The 16242-nt window shown below is 37.8% G+C and overlaps 1 protein-coding gene across 2 annotated transcripts in view; it reads left to right on the forward strand.

Annotated features, from left to right (window-relative positions):
• rgl1 (ral guanine nucleotide dissociation stimulator-like 1) overlaps window positions 1-16242 on the forward strand; it is a 31039-nt gene that overhangs the window by 11210 nt on the left and 3587 nt on the right. Inside the window, exons 1-16 of one of the 2 annotated variants that reach the window (XM_084138580.1) lie at window positions 3305-3538; window positions 6904-7014; window positions 8237-8445; window positions 9608-9682; window positions 9970-10163; window positions 10287-10411; window positions 10500-10715; window positions 11100-11203; window positions 12193-12277; window positions 13001-13090; window positions 13238-13324; window positions 13530-13562; window positions 13665-13786; window positions 13873-13962; window positions 14549-14729; window positions 14818-15069. In XM_084138580.1, coding sequence (XP_083994706.1) covers window positions 3494-3538; window positions 6904-7014; window positions 8237-8445; window positions 9608-9682; window positions 9970-10163; window positions 10287-10411; window positions 10500-10715; window positions 11100-11203; window positions 12193-12277; window positions 13001-13090; window positions 13238-13324; window positions 13530-13562; window positions 13665-13786; window positions 13873-13962; window positions 14549-14729; window positions 14818-15069 — 2019 coding nt within the window. In that variant the 5' untranslated portion in view covers window positions 3305-3493. Of the gene's footprint in view, window positions 1-3304; window positions 3539-6903; window positions 7015-8236; window positions 8446-9607; window positions 9683-9969; window positions 10164-10286; window positions 10412-10499; window positions 10716-11099; window positions 11204-12192; window positions 12278-13000; window positions 13091-13237; window positions 13325-13529; window positions 13563-13664; window positions 13787-13872; window positions 13963-14548; window positions 14730-14817; window positions 15070-16242 lie in introns of those variants that run through there. The other variant, XM_084138579.1, reaches the window with a different exon arrangement.

A 16242-nucleotide genomic window follows, 5' to 3' on the forward strand; every position in this document is an offset into this window, starting at 1 on the left:
TATTCCCTAGGGCTGTAGTTGTGTATGAGATCAGAGGTGTGTGTGTGTGTGTGTGTGCGTCAGCCGGGTCCAGCCCAAGCGCCTGCCATTTGTCAGGCCTTGTTGTTGTGCACTGCAATGACATCACTCCCTTTTGAGAGCAAACAGCTGTCCCTTGAGGGGGACCAAAAGGTCACGACCTCTCCCACTGCTCCTCCACGCTTCCCAGAACCCCCGAGGAACAGCCGAGCAGAGGACACCCAGTCAGACCGGCCTGGGAACTGGAGCAGATCCCAGAGAATGAGGGTTTTCCCTCTGAAGCCCCACTGCCCTCGCTGACCAGCCTTCTCTGACCTGAACACGAGGGGGTCTCTGCTTAAACACGCTTCACGTTATTGAATTTGTTGTGACTGTAGACAGCTAATGGTGCATGGAGGTGAGGGTGAGTTAGTGTGGTTTGAGGGAGTTGTGTGATAGGTTGTCAGGTTTCTCCCGTGGTTACTTGCACGCACTTTTACTAATACAATCGTGGTTCTGCTTTCCAGAACGTTAACCACGGTCTAGGGCTGCATCCGAAAGCTTAAAAATGCTGCCTTCGGAGAATGCATTCCAAGGTAGGAAGGCATCAGGGCAGGTCCGAATCCAGTGTTAGCTTCACTTCCTGTCTCCTGCGAGATACCTTCATCTGATCGATTTTTGAAGGCAGCAGATGTATGACAGTTTGTGCATAAATGTACATTTTTGACCAACGTTTTCCACTTTTTTTTATGTCATTTCTAGTGAGAAATTACAATTGTAATTTTCTAGTAATCACCAAAAATCTCTCTTTTTTTGCTGTAGATCATTAAACCGTTATGCTGCCTGTCCGAAATCAGTTTCGTGAAGTTCCTTAATGTGCAAACGCTGCCTGCAAAGTCATTAAAGCAGCGAAGCAACAAGTCAGGTGCCTACATTTTTGGATGCAGACTCCGTCTAGGATATTTACCACAGGGAATAACTATAGCGCTTGACTAAATTCCATGTCAATGGAAATTATTGATTATTTGCTCTTGGACTAGACTTTTTGGTTTTATTTGGAGGGCGCCTTCAGAAGCAACCTTTAAAAGTACCATATAAAACTAAAGTGAATTATTTATCGTTATTGACTTTAAGTAGATTCTTCTAACATAGGGGCAAAAATAGTTCTGATGTTCTTCAGAACAGCTTTTTGTAAAATATATTTTATGTATACATTTTCTTAATTTTGATTTGAACTGGTCCATCGACTCCAAATAAATCAGAAGAAATAGGACAAAAAAAATATGCAAACTTTAGGAAAAAATAGCTAACTGGCAAATTGAGACATAAAATATATATATAGCCTATATATATATATATATATATATATATATATATATATATATATATATATATATATATATATATATATATATAATGTATATTATATGTATATTAATCTAGTAAATTTCTGTTAGTGTTTTACTAGTTAGGTTACTTCTGAATCATTTATAATTCTTAGTAAAAGTTAATTATTAATACATATCAAAAGTTGTATCTGTTAATATTATTTAATGGACCTGAACTAACAATGAACAGTTGGATTTTTATTAATGTTACAACAAAGATTTATAATAGCCTACTGTTGCTCATTGTTAGGTCATTTTAGTTAATGCATTAACTAATGTTAACTAATGCAACCATATTGTAATACCATTATTTCTGACTGGTTTTTTCATATGCGCATCTACACCCAAAATCAAGCCCAGGATTGTACTGTGTTATTCTTTTAGTTTGAATATTCTCTGCTGAATGGCTAAATAGAATAGTCAATCTAATATAAACTTTAAATGTTTGTGATTGAGCAAGATTGCCTGTAAAATGTGTTTAGCTTTAAGGAAGTGCTTCTTGAATCTGTCTTCATAAAACTAGCCCTTGACGTTTATGATCTCACCACTGGCCTTGTTAAGATAGAACTGAAGGACAAAGAACATTGAACAGCTTTCTATTGTGCTGCCCACTGTGGCTGCTTGAATGATCACACTGATTCTTTATGGCAAAGCTTACATGTATAGCTAGACGTATGAGAACCCGTGTGTGTGTGTGTGTGTGTGTGTGTGTGTGTGTGTGAAGGCCCACATGACACCTGCTAATTTCATCCAGGTTCTTGCGATAATACAAATAAAAATCCAGACGTCCAGCACATAAGGGATAAAAGGGAAAATCCCTTCTAGACAATACAGCGTCAGCCTTCCTCATATTGTCTCTGAGTTAGGGCTGTAACCACCATAGACAGTGAGGGAGACAGATCCCTCCCTCTCCTCAGTAATTAAAAATGGCCAAATTGTTCCCTCAATATTTGATATTCCTGGTGCTGCTTTGCTGCACCCCATTACTCTCCACTTTGATGTGGTTCGATGTGACTCCACTAACAGTGCTTGATTGATTGATATGGCTATAGTCAAATCAAAGAAAGTGCGCTTTACTGTACACAGAAGCCAAATATGAATTCTAGCTTGATGCTTCCGTTTTAACAGGGAAAGAGAGCAAGGTAAGATGTACTGAACATAACAATTGTAACATAACAGCATAAATATAACAACTATTTTTCAATAGTAATAATATTAAATGACCAACAGTAATATAGTGATAGTCTACTTAACTTTTTTTCGTCAAATTTTGCCGTTTTTAATTAAAAAAGTTTATAAAAATACCATTACACCAACCACAAAAAAAGAAGATCCATTCCCATCAGAAACATCCCATCTTGCCATTTGAAAGATTAAAAAATATTCTACCTTTCATTACAATAGCATGATGACAATTATTATCATATTCTTTAGTAACTACAGTCATGAGCCATTTTAATGAATTGTTCACCTAAAATTCCACCATACAATAATTGGCCCGCATATGGCACTGACTTTTGACCTTTTGGGAGTTTGACAGCTGCATTCATTCACCATCCATTATATGAAAAATAAATAAAGTAATGAATAAATAAATAAATTAAACACTCTGCTAAACATCTACTCGCGTTTCACAACCGTAATACGATTTTGGTGCCACATGAAGGTGAATAGATGAAGACAGATTTGATTAAAAAAAATTGCGTGCACTGTCACATTAACTTCTCTAGCATTTATTTTATTATATACTATATTATTATTGTTATTTTTATTTTATATTATTATATACACAATATTACATAATAATGAAAAGAAATATAAATCAAACGACTAAAGAGGGAGGGAGGGAGAGGGAGCGCAGTGGGCGGAGTTGTGTCATTTACTGAGCGGGGGTGGACGGCAGAGCAGAGGGAGAGAGAGAGAGAGAGAGAGAGAGAGAGAGAGAGAGCGCGAGCACTGGCAGCTTGAGGCTCCATCCGTGACGGACTATGTGTGTGCGCTGAAGGAGGACAATCCACATAGGATAGCTCTGCGTAGCCTACTATACTTGAAAACATTTGACCCTTTCTCTCTGGACTTGGGCTGTGCTCTAATGCCGCTACCGGACGATGAGAGAGGCCCTCACCATGAAATTCGCTTGGAAAGCTAAAATGGTAAGAAGTTGCGTTTGCCTCCTGCCACACTGTTGATTTTGCGGCTTTGAGCTTCTAGAGAGAAAGAGGGGAGAGGGAGGGGGAAAGAGAGCTTGGAGTGGAGGATAAAGAACGAGTTTGGAGGAGGAGGAGGAGGGCGTGGGGAATACAAATAATGCTTTTAGATTATATTTTACTGCAATACTGTATCGCACTCGTCTGTTTACCACACACGCTGGCTTTGGATCTGATCGGCTCCATGTAGGCGGAGGTTCCCGTTAGTTTCTCACTCTAGAAATACTTCCACTGTTGTGATGAACAGCCTCCAGGCTCTGCAGACGAAAAACAAAAGAGGACAGATGGGCTTAAACCCACTTGTTATTGTTGTTATCGGTGAGGGATTGTTTCTCATGGACTTTGGGGTTGTGTTGTTTTGGTTTGCAGGCTAGGGGGTTGAAAACGTCTCTGTTTGTGATGATAACGGTCAGCATCCTTTCATTGTTTGTTTACAGGAGTTTTAGGGACCTAAACAAAGTGCTCAAATGTCCCACAGCCATTCGTTGTAATGCTTTTTCAGGACTTCAATTATTGTTTATTAAAGCATAGAGTCTATTTTATGTGTTTTTAGGACAACTTATCTGACCACACAAAGTATCATAGTCAATTTTAATTGACCAAGTTTATTAACTTTATTCGTATGATTGTTTATCAGAGCACAAAGCAGGCTTATATTTACATATTATGAAGATGCTTTCTATGCATTCAAAGTATTTTTCATCAGTTTGTATGTTCCATGGGAGTGTGGAACAGGCATTGCTATAAAAATACATTTAAATCACTAAAATATTATATTGGGCAAATATTTATAAAATATGGTTATTAATAAAATAATAATAACAACCCAGTAAAACAATGTACTAAACAATAGAATAAAATGTAATAAAATTAGCTAGTTGAAATAAACCCGATAAATAAAACTAATAAACCTGACTTCATAGAGCTCCCATCTACTCTGATGTACCACATGTGGTCACAAATACTAGTACTCAGCTTGTTTTATTTCAGAAAAAAAAACTATTTTGTTTCTTCATATGTAGTCCCACCCTCTCCAATATCTGCTTGTGCCGCTGAGCTGGCTTTAAAAGCCGCTTTGGAAAACATTTCATCCAGTACAAAGGAGCAGCACAGTGCATAGACTATGGACTCGGCAGGGTCCGGGCAGCGGGTATGCAGACCTCCTACCATTGTTTTTGAGTGCAAACTGCATGACTCATCCAGCTGAGTATTTATCTGAACGCACTGTACAGGAAACGGCCCGGAAAATAAAGACAGACTGATCCGCTTCATTCCAGGGACAGTTACTCTTTCAGCTGCATAAATCTGCAGACCTAGTCTGGATGTGCAGCAATAGTGAAAAGACTCAGTAGGCCGATGTTTTAAATGTCAAGGTTGATTACTTTGAAAGTAATGTACTACAGATATGTTCTTTTAAAACTATTGAAGCATTGTAGAAATACATAGGCTACATACACCCATAACTAACTGTTCAAGCTTGGAGGGTACCGAATTAAAAATAAAATCGTCATTGAAAAACCCAGAACCTTTTTTACTGAGTTCACAAGGGTCACAAGAGAGCTGAATACACTTGTTGGACCGATATAGCATGGCTTTGGCTGGATTCACATAGAAATACACGCCTGGCAATAAGGTCTTCTGACTTTCACAGTAATTCCAAGGACAGGTCCATAATTCCATAGTGCAGCCTGACTTTTTCTAGACTTCTGGAATCTTTTTGGAAAAAAGTCTAGTCTGGTGATGTCGTTAGTGAAACAGCAATATTTCACACATTCATTTAGGTAATAAGTGTTTGTGTGCATTAAGGTTACAGTTTATAAAATATCTAAGCATCTGTGTTCATTCCCACAGTCTTCTAAGTATGCACTGCAAAAACAATTTTCATATAAAAATGTCTTGAAATTGCATAAAAAGAGTAAGAATAGTTTTTCGAGAAAATGTCTTAAATGTGAATATTTTTGTCTTGTTCAATTGGCAGTTTTTCACTCGTTTAAAGCATTATTTTTTTATGTCTCCTTTTCTAATTGATTTGCACTCATAGGACATTTGTCTTTAAAGTGGGCATAAAAGGAAAAATTCTAAATGTATGTTATTGACCTTATTGTGAACGATTCATCCATGCATGTTTTTAATTCATTTTAATGAATTTTTCATTTAATTAATTTTTTAAATAAATGTTTTTTTTTTAATTAAAATGTCTTAACTGGATCTTCCGGTGAAACTACAGACTTCTCTCTGCTGATGTATGCAGGACTTCTCCAATCATTTGTCTTCATACAGTCAAAAGTTTCAAAAAGTTGACATACCCCTCGCAGAATCTGCAAATTGTTAATGATTTTATCAAAATAAGAGGGATCATACAAATTGCATGTTATTTTTTATTTAGCCCTGAATAAGATGTTTACAAATAGTCCACAAGACAAAAAAATTGCTGAATTTATAAAAATGTTCAAAAGTTTACACACCCTTGGTTCTTAATACTGTGTCGTTACTTGGATGATCCACGACCTTTTTCTTTGTTTTGTGATGGTTGATGTTTGAGTCCCTTGTTTGTTCTAAGTAGTTAAACTGCACAATTTTCTTAAGAAAAATCCCTCTTATTTTGCTAAAATGATTAATTTGGCTGATTCTGCAAGGGGGATGTAAACTTTTGAGCACTACTGTAAACCCAACCCTTCCCTTTCACTCAGATGTACATCACAACATGGAAGAAAAGATCTGACTTTAATGGAGATGATAGACAGAGATATTCTGAATATGAGAGACGATGCAGGGTTTCATATATCACAGCTCTACTTTATTGTTCTTGACTGAAGAGTGCAGAAATGATCGAAATCCTCTGTCTGACTGTTTAATATGAACGTTAAGCTGTGCACAGCCTGAAAGACTCCACTCACCCAGACACTTAATGCTGGTCATCACATTATACTGTTTGTATTTGTGTGTGTCTGTCTGAGAAAGCATACGAGTGTGTATGTTTATAGACTTCTCTGAGTTTGGTTCTTGAACTCCAAGGCTGGATGAAGAAATCCTTCCCTATTAAGAATCTGTAAAAGCTCTTAGGCTGATTTTTTTAAAACCTCGTGCCAGCTCTGATCTCATTTCTTGTCTCTCCCCCTCTCTCTGTGTCTCCTTCCTCCAAATGAGTTATCATTTTCTCTCCTCCACACACCCCATCATGTCTGTCAGTCTTTTGATACTAAAATTTAAAGCCAGGGTTCCTGTTAATGCCGAACTAAGACATATTGTTCCCCCGTTTTAGTCCACAACATTCCAAATGGTGTAACGTTGATTGTTTTCCCCCTTTTCAGAGCTCTGTGCAGGACTGGGGAGAGGAGGTCGAGGAAGGAGCCATATACAACGTGACGCTAAAGCGGGTTCAAATCCAGCAGGCGGCTAACAAAGGCGCAAGATGGCTGGGGGTGAGCGGAGGCCTTTGATCTGAATGCACTTCCACTCTTATTTAAAGAAACACTTCAGCTGCCCATGCTGGGCCGGCCAGACAGTAGGGCATATTAAGGGTGACCATTTAAAGCATTTATGGTTTACGGGAGTATTTTATTTGTGGGGTTCTTATAGTGTTCTAGTCATTAGTCTTCATGGTTATACCATTTATATAGGGATGTTTGTTTGGTAAAAGCTGGGTTAAAGGGATATTTTACTCACATTCATGTCATTCCAAACCTGTATGACTTGCTTTATTCTACACAAAAGAAGATTGATTTATTTTTAAATGTTTTTCAATCATTTTGTTTTGGACCCCATTGGCTTTCATTGTATGGACAAAAACAGTTCTTCAAAATACCTTCTATGTGTTTTCCTCAATGTTATAGCTATTTATCATAGTGACAGGAAAACATTAAGCTCAGTTCTCTGTTGCAAATGTTTTCAACCAAAAATTTGCTTTATGAGCTTCAAGGTTTATACAACATTGTTATTTTATGAAGCCATGCTGTTATGGCTCCGTTCCGAATTACAGCGGTGAATATGGTATAATCTGTTGCTTTAACCTTGAATAACTTTTTCCATATTGTCAACACCCTTCTGAAAACAAAGCACTTATGAGCTGACGTGATTTCCATAGAGCTTTGGTTTGTTGTAACACAGATGTTTCTACATTGTAAAAAAACAGTTCATTCAATGATGAATCATTTCTTAAATATGACATTCATGATAATGCTGATTTCAAAAGAAAGTTCACTTTACAGTAATCATGCTGTAAAAATTGAAATGCAGATTTGATTGACGTTGACGTTAGAGAGGTCACGGTGCTTAATGTTTGACCTGGTTTTCAGTTTTAGTTTTAGTTAACTATAATAACTATAATATTCACCTTTTTGAGGCCTGTTTCTTGTGTGAACCACACAACCATTGTATTTTTCAACTAATGAAGCATTTTTAAAAAGTCTGCCGACTTTCCAGCGTGTCTCAGAGAGGGAGGAGGAGGATTGCTCTGATTAAAAGCAGATTGTAGAGTTTCCTGTTGTAGCGTGCTTGCAGTACCAAGGTCCCATTCTTTGCCCTGTTTATTTCTGCTTTTCTCCCTCTGTTTCCCTGCACGATACTTGGATGCGTGTTTAAGAATTGAACTGATTTTATATTTCTCTCACTGTATTTTTCTCTCCATTTGCTTTGCTCTCTCAGGCAGAGGGCGACCGCTTGCCCCCAGGTCACACGGTCAGTCAGTTGGAGACGTGTAAGATCAGGAGTATCCGGGCGGGGACACTTGAGCGATTGGTAGAGACACTCCTCACAGCGTTCGGTGATAATGACCTGACCTACACCAGCATCTTCCTCTCCACATACAGGGCCTTCGCCACCACACAGAATGTACTGGAGTTGCTGCTGGACAGGTGTGTACACTTGTGTGCATGTTTATGTGTTCATACACATCATAAATGTCAAGAGAAACCTGCATGCATTCTGACTGGCTGTTTTGAATGCTCACGTTTGCGTACATGCAAGAGCCTTGCGGTGATCAGCTTAGCAAGTAGAAATGCCCATCTTGGCGAGGTATTAACTTAAACACAGTCGGTTAAGATCTACAGGAATCCCACAGTCTTGGAAGACATGGAAATATCAGGGAATTTCAGGCCTGACAAAATATCTTGGAAATGAATAAAAAGTTATTGAAGTTTATACAGTCAATACATTTTTTTTTGGTTTTGTTCAGTTCTAAGCATTTCCTCCATTGTGATTACTTTTTGTGAAAGTGATCTTTATAAAATGATTTTCAAAAAGGACCTATTATGCTTCTTTTTTTTCTTCTTTTTTTTACATTTTCAACTTACTTTAGTGTGTAATGTTGCTGTTTGAACATGAAAGTTACAAAGAACAAAGTCACTCCAAAGGGAGTTATTCTCTATATCATTAAGCATTGTTCCTGAACTTCTGAAACGCCTTGATTGCAGTCTTGTATTTTCTACTGGGAACGTACACGCCACAATATTCCTCATTTAAATAATTCCCACCCAAGGCATATGTAAAAAAAACCCCCAAAAACGGGGGGCAAGCCCTTGTTGCGTTAGTAGTGTGTAGAAACTTCCAGTTATGGTAAGGGGCGTGACATTTCTGAAACACGCTTGAATCACAACCAATCACAACACACTGGTCCAGCACATTGCGTTTTTCGTGAGGATGGGCTTTAGAGACCAGAACTAAACAGAGCGTTACTGACTGACTTTGGAAGAGAGGTGCTGCAACAATGTACATTTTTGAACTATATGTGTTTTTTGAAAATTCAAGCATGAAAACTTATTCTTTTAAACCCCAAAAACTAAATCAAGAATTTGTAAAAGGGCATTATAGGTCCTCTTTAAAAATGCATATCTAGTCATTGCAAATGTCTAGAAAAGTCATGGAAATATCATGGTAATTTATTTGTCTGAAAATGCATTAATTTTATTTTACTTTCATACCTGATATTTTATACTTTATTTTGGGTTCTTATACAGTGGTTACTCCCTTCACCATTTGTCAGCATGCTCACCAGCTGGTTTCTCTCTTCTTTCACAGGTATGGCAGTTTTGAGGATTGTGAGGGGGAGCGTAACCAGTGTCAGACTGGAGAGAGCAGAGGCGCTGTGAGAACGTGAGTGTCTTCGTCGTGGTTATCTGTGCTGTTGTATCTGCAGTGACTTCCGGAAGCTCTTGTGTTTGTTGTTTCATTTCCATAGAAGCTTAAAATAGAGGTCAAACTCTGTTGTGAGTTTGGAGGCGATTATAAATAAAAGGGAACTAATGAATGGTGTTTGGTTGCTGCATGAATCACAGCATTGCATTTAAAGTGTACTATGGAAGAGTCCCTCACTAGTTTGCGCCATCTGTTTTTTTCTGGTTTATACAAACATCTATGTGTTATTTTTCTTTTTTTCCCAGTGCTTTGGCCTCTATTCTGAGAGCCTGGTTGGATCAGTGTCCAGAGGACTTCCAGGAACCTCCATCATATCCGAGTTTGCATCGTGTGCTGGGTTTCCTGCAGAAGGCCATGCCGGGCTCAGAGCCAATGCGCCGGGCTCAGAGTCTGCTAGAACAATTGCGTGTCCAGGCCAGTCTAGAGAATGAGTCTGAAGGCAAGTCATATCCGGATTAATTATTTTATCCATACCTCTATTGAACTTTATACCTCCTTCGTCTATTCATGTTTGTTCTGTCTTCTTGTGCATACAAAAACACCTGCTGTCCATTTGTTGCAGGAGGCTTTCAGTATTCCAACCCATTCTGCCTTGGGGAAGATGAGGAAGTGGAGATCGATTTGCAAGAGGACTTCTTCTCCTTCGAAGTTGACCTTGTAGCAGAGCAGCTGACCTATATGGATGCGGTGAGCGAGAAAGCTGTATATAGTAAAGATGCAAACTTTATTTTACATTACTTTGACTCAAGCAATGATTTATTTATTTCTTCCACAGCTGCTATTTAAGAGGGTGGTTCCTCATCACTGTTTGGGCTCTATCTGGTCTCAGCGTGACAAAAAGGACGGCAAACAGAGCGCGCCCACCATACGTGCCACCATCACCCAATTTAATGCGGTAACAACGTGTGTGGTCAGCACCATCCTTCGCCAGCGTCAGATACGGCCAAATTTGCGTGCTCGCATTATCCAGCGCTGGATTGACATTGCACAGGTGCATAACCCAACACACAGACACGCTTGAATGGTCCCAATATAACTTAATGCTCATGTTCAAACTTTTCGACCTCTGGTTCTTTAGAACTGCAGCACTTTAGTGTTGCATGATTTTCTAGCAACACTTTAGATTTCCTGGCAAAGATAAAGCCTAATGTTGATCTGTAATATATTTTTTGAAAAGGCATTTACCATTCTCTGTGCATTTGGGTAAAGAGTTACACCTAATCTATGTCTTTGTAAGATGTAACTGTATTAGATTAGATCTAGATAAACCAAAGTAGACATAATAATGTCATTCAGCCTCCCAAAAGATTTCTGATAAAGTCTAATTAGGCCCATTTGTAACAGAAAATGTGTAAATATGGATTAACTTTCTCAGGAGTGTCGCATTCGTAAGAACTTCTCATCTCTGAGAGCCATAGTGTCGGCGCTGCAGTCCAACCCCATCTACAGACTGAAGAGAACGTGGGCCTCTGTTGCCAAGTAAGTTCTGTCAATAAACAAGCCTGTCAGTCTTTATTTTTAAACACTATATAGGCTGCTAAAATTATTCATATCCTTTTAATAATATTGGTTATGTTTACCAGTTATGTTATGGTTACTAGTTGTGTGTCTAGATGGATATATACTACCATTTAAAAGTTTGGGATCATTATTATTATTATTTATTTATTTTAAAGAAATTTGTATTTAGCAAGGATGCATTAAATTGATCAAAAATAACAAAGACATTCACAATGTTAGAAAAGATTATTACTTCAAATGAATGTTCTTCAAGCTTTCTCTTCTATCAAAGAGTCCTGAAAAAAGACTGTATCACAATCTGTATCAAACTTCATTAAGCAGCACAGCCATTTTCAACATTGATAATAAACAAGTAATAAAAACTCGGTGAGTGTTTTAGCGCAATTTTCTCACCTCATGGGATCACAACACTAAGAGATAGTAAATCTTTTCCTGGATTTTTTTTGTGCGTTCCCGAGATTAGACCTTCCTTAACATAATGCCGAAAACCCGAAGTCTCTAGGTGGTCTGGTTGAGGAGTAGATAGAAGTGCAAGATTGGTGCGCACAGACGCACAGAACAGAAATCATGAGTTAACAAGCGCAATTTCCGGGGGAAAATTGCGCTAAAAATGTGTATTGAGCAGCAAATCTGCATATTAGAATGATTTCTGAAGGATCATGTGACACTGAAGACTGGAGTAATGATGCTGAAAATTCAGCTTTGCGTCACAGGAATAAATTACATTTTAAAATATATAAAAATTAAATAAAAATTTAATTGTAACTATTTCACTGGTTTAACTGTATTTGATCAAATAAATGCAGCCTTGGTGAACATAAGAATCTTCTTTCAAAAAAAAACAACAAGCCTCACTGATCCCAAACTTTTGAACGGTGTTGTGTATTCTGTTATTAAGAATGACATTCATAATCTCAAATTGTTTTTATTCCACTATGCTACATTAGAGACAGCATGCAGATGTTTGAAGAGCTTTCCGATATCTTCTCCGACCAGAATAATTACCTTACAAGCCGGGAACTGCTAATGAGGGTGAGCTCACACACGTCTCTCATTCACAGTTCTGGTTATGTTGTGTTTTCTTTGCAGTTAGCGTTCACTAATAAGGCGCACGTGGAATCAGATTTACATGATTTTAAAAATTATTAATTAATTATTGTTTGTTTATTATGTTTTTAGGCTAATTTGATTATGCTTTTGGCAACCAACAAAAGCGTAAACTCAAAACATTTAAAGCTACACTGTAATTTTTTTAAGTTGATTCTTAGCAAAAAACACTTTGTTCTTTCAAAATGATATGTGCTCATTAATGTGTAATTACTTCTACCAACTAATCAAGTATTCTCGTAAGCGTAGAATCTGCCATTTAGAATACATACAGCCATGTTGCGCCTCCATCTTGAAAATACATTAGCCAAAGAGGGACATACCTGGAAATTCAAGCTTCGCCTTTCGCGTTTTGACACTCAGTGGCACCGTGACGAATATGAGGGGGAGATTACTCGCGACTGCCGGCAGATTTGAAATAACACGGCCAACGTAGGAGTTAAGACGCCCTCGGAATGGGAGGGGCTAGAAAGTAATATTCAGTTGGTAGTCATAAACAATTTCACAGCTAGATGGGAGAAAATCCTACACAGTGTAGCTTTAACGGAAAAAAAAAGAAAGAAAAAAAAAACGTATAGAAAATGTAGAAAAATTCTGCCAATTCCTTCTTGGCTTGCTAAAACCTAATGACATCTCTCTGATCTTCAGGAGGGCACATCAAAATTTGCCAGTCTTGACAGCTGTGCCAAAGACCACCAGAAAAGATCCCAAAAGAGACTGCAGTTGCAGAAAGAGATGGTGAGTTAGTAAAAAAAAAAGGCCCAAAAGATAGTATGCATATGTACTTTATTTGAGAGCAAGAGTTAAAGTGTTAAATATTGTGTTTGAAAAAGTACCATGTTAGCTTGAAGCTAACAAAAATATACATAACTATATTGTTTCCAGGGTGCCATGCAGGGGACGATCCCATACCTGGGTACATTTCTCACTGATCTGACCATGCTTGATACAGCACTGCCTGACCAAGCGGAGGTGAGTCAGCGGTTCATCCACCACATCCACCAGTAAAAGAAAACCTCATAAAGAATTATCTCTGGTGTTATTATTGACCTAGCATTCCCAGACCTCTAGTCTAGGTATTCATTACCAAGGTTTATTTGACCTTCTTTTGGATTGTTTCACAAGCACTGTAATCAAAATCAGAATTTGGACTAAAGTTTCTTTCTGTGCTTCACAGGGAGGACTGATTAATTTCGAAAAGCGGCGCAGAGTAAGTACAACATTCCTTATTATTTGGTCTTTATTATAGTCAAAACATCTGTTGAATCCCTTAGGTCTGTGGGAATGTTGAACAAAATCTCTCTCTTTGCAGGAGTTTGAAGTGATCGCTCAGATTAAGCTCCTGCAGTCTGCGTGCAACAGTTACTGTCTGACCCCTGACCCCGCATTTCTGCGCTGGTTTAAAAGTCAGCCTCAGCATTCAGAAGAGGAGAGGTACACATTTTTATTTTTTTTCTCTCTCTTTTTTTCATAAGTGTAAGTCTCGTTGCTAATATTGGTCACTCATGTTTGTCACTCAGCTATGCGCTGTCATGTGAAGTCGAAAGATTGGGAGACAACAGCCCAACGTCACCAAAACCCCGCAAGAGTATGGTGAAGAGATTGAGCCTGTGAGTGACCTAAAACCAAAATTTTAATATCTGAATCAATCAAGCTTTATACTTAAAAAACGTGCCTATAAGTGACAGTAAAGACTTTTACATTGTTACAAAAGATTTCTATTTCAAACGAATGCTGTTTCTTTTAACTTTATGTCCTACAAAGAATTCTGGAAAAAATGTATCACGGTTTCCACAAAAGAATTAAGCAGCACATCTGTTTTCAGCATTGATGATGATAATAACACGAAATATGTTTTTTAAACACCAAATCAGCATATTAGAATGATTTCTGAAGGATCATGTGACAATGAAGACTGGAGTAATGATGCTGAAACTTCAGCTTTGCCATCACAGGAATAAATTGTATTTTAAAATATATTAAAACAGTGATTTTAAATAGTAATAATATTTAACAATACTACTGTTTTTACTGTATTTTTAATCAAATAAATGCAGCCTTAGTGAGCATAAGAGACTTCTTTCAAAAACATTGAAAATCTTACTGACCCCAAACTTTTCAACAATAATGCATATTCAAAGAGGAAGACTTTTTAGGTATTTAATTTCTCTTTTTTTGTCCTTCCAACCTCTCTAGACTCTTCTTAGGACCTGATGCCACAAACACAAGCTCTCCTGTGAGAGAGAGTCCTCGGTCGCCTCCTACTGGCAGCTCTGGGGAGAGCATGGACTCGGTCAGTGTGTCTTCCAGTGACTCTAGTCCCTCAGAGAGTGAAGGCATGACACCCACGCACTCTATAGACACTCATCTTAAGAAGGTACAAACATCCTAAATTATGGCAAAATCCTTGATATACTGTTGTATTAAATGAAAGTATTAAACAGACATCTGTTTGGTTACAATAGCTGTCCGAGTCTTCCTCTTGCACCTCATTGCACTCCATGGACACCTCCTCCTCTACAGCCAGTGCTTCCATATCTATGGCCTCCCCAACCTTGCCCGGGCCCCCCTGCAACCATCGGCGCTCCATGTCACTGACGCCCATGACCCCCACATCACCCACTTTTCCACCCGCCTATAACACACAAGCTCAGGATGCATGCATCATCCGAGTAAGCCTCGAACAGGGAAACGGCAACCTCTACAAGAGTATCATGGTTAGTGATGAATAACATTTATCTACTTTATCAGTGTGTGCAATCTATTCTTGCTTATATTAGAAGTATATTTGACCATTGTTAATATATTGGTCAAATATAGTACGATTAGTTACTGATTGATTACCTGCTTGCTCTGCAGTTTAAGAGCCATTTTATATTTAATCATATTAAAAGACATTTGAATTATTATTGCTAATTAGTGTTTAAAATCAGGCAGATATGCTTTAAAAAAAATAATACATTAGTTTTCAAGTTGTGGTCTGGGGTCTAGGCAGTGTTAATTTTGGCAGCCATTTTTGATTTAGTCTTAGTTTTCATCTTGAGACGAAAATACTTATTGGTCTTAGTCACATTTTAGTCATTTTGTCTTTCATAGTTTTAGTCTAGTTTTAGTTGACGAAAAGTCATTGCGTTTTTTGTCAACTTTTAGTCAAACTGCAGTTACCGACATTAATTTAGGTAGCTATTTATATGTAGTCTTTAGACAAAAAAATGTCCTAATTTTTTATCTCTAGGCCAATTCAATTAAGCTTATGAGAAATGTAAATTAAGGTAACAGGCTGTATTGACATTGCACTCTTTAGCAGTAGCACTTGTGCAATTCTACATAGGCTACCCCTTTTCCTTAGTTCAGTGGTTTTTAGAGTGCCCTACCCCCTGGCACCCCCTCTCTTCCACTTGACTGCAGTCACACTTTTTCCATTAAGGGACAATATTTTTTTATATATATATTTTTAAATTAAACAATGTTCAATAAATATGCAATGATGGTAAAAACTTAGTGATACCGGTACTTTTAAAATATTAAATTAAAGCCAGTAGTAAGTCACTGTCTTTATGAGTGAGTCATGGAGTCATTCATTCATTCAGTAAGGAAGCAAGCTGCTATTTTTATGAACGGGTCAGGAATCTCACGATTCATTCTAAGCCACAGAATCGTTCACGAATCACCGCTGTGTGCTGCAGTTCTGCTGTGGCTTTCGTTGCAAAATAGAGCAATACGCCTATGACAATACTGTTTTAAATGTAGTAAATCATTTAATGTTACCCTTCTGTTTGTTGCACTGTTGTATAAAATCAGTCTCATTTGAAATCGTGTGGATATTCAGGAAACATTGCATTCTTGCTAGTATAGTATGATCGACATTAAAAACACTGGATATCAGCCTA

Source organism: Abramis brama, assembly GCF_963993115.1.
Source record: "Abramis brama genome assembly, chromosome: 16".
In the NCBI taxonomy this organism is placed as follows: Eukaryota; Metazoa; Chordata; class Actinopteri; order Cypriniformes; family Leuciscidae; genus Abramis; species Abramis brama.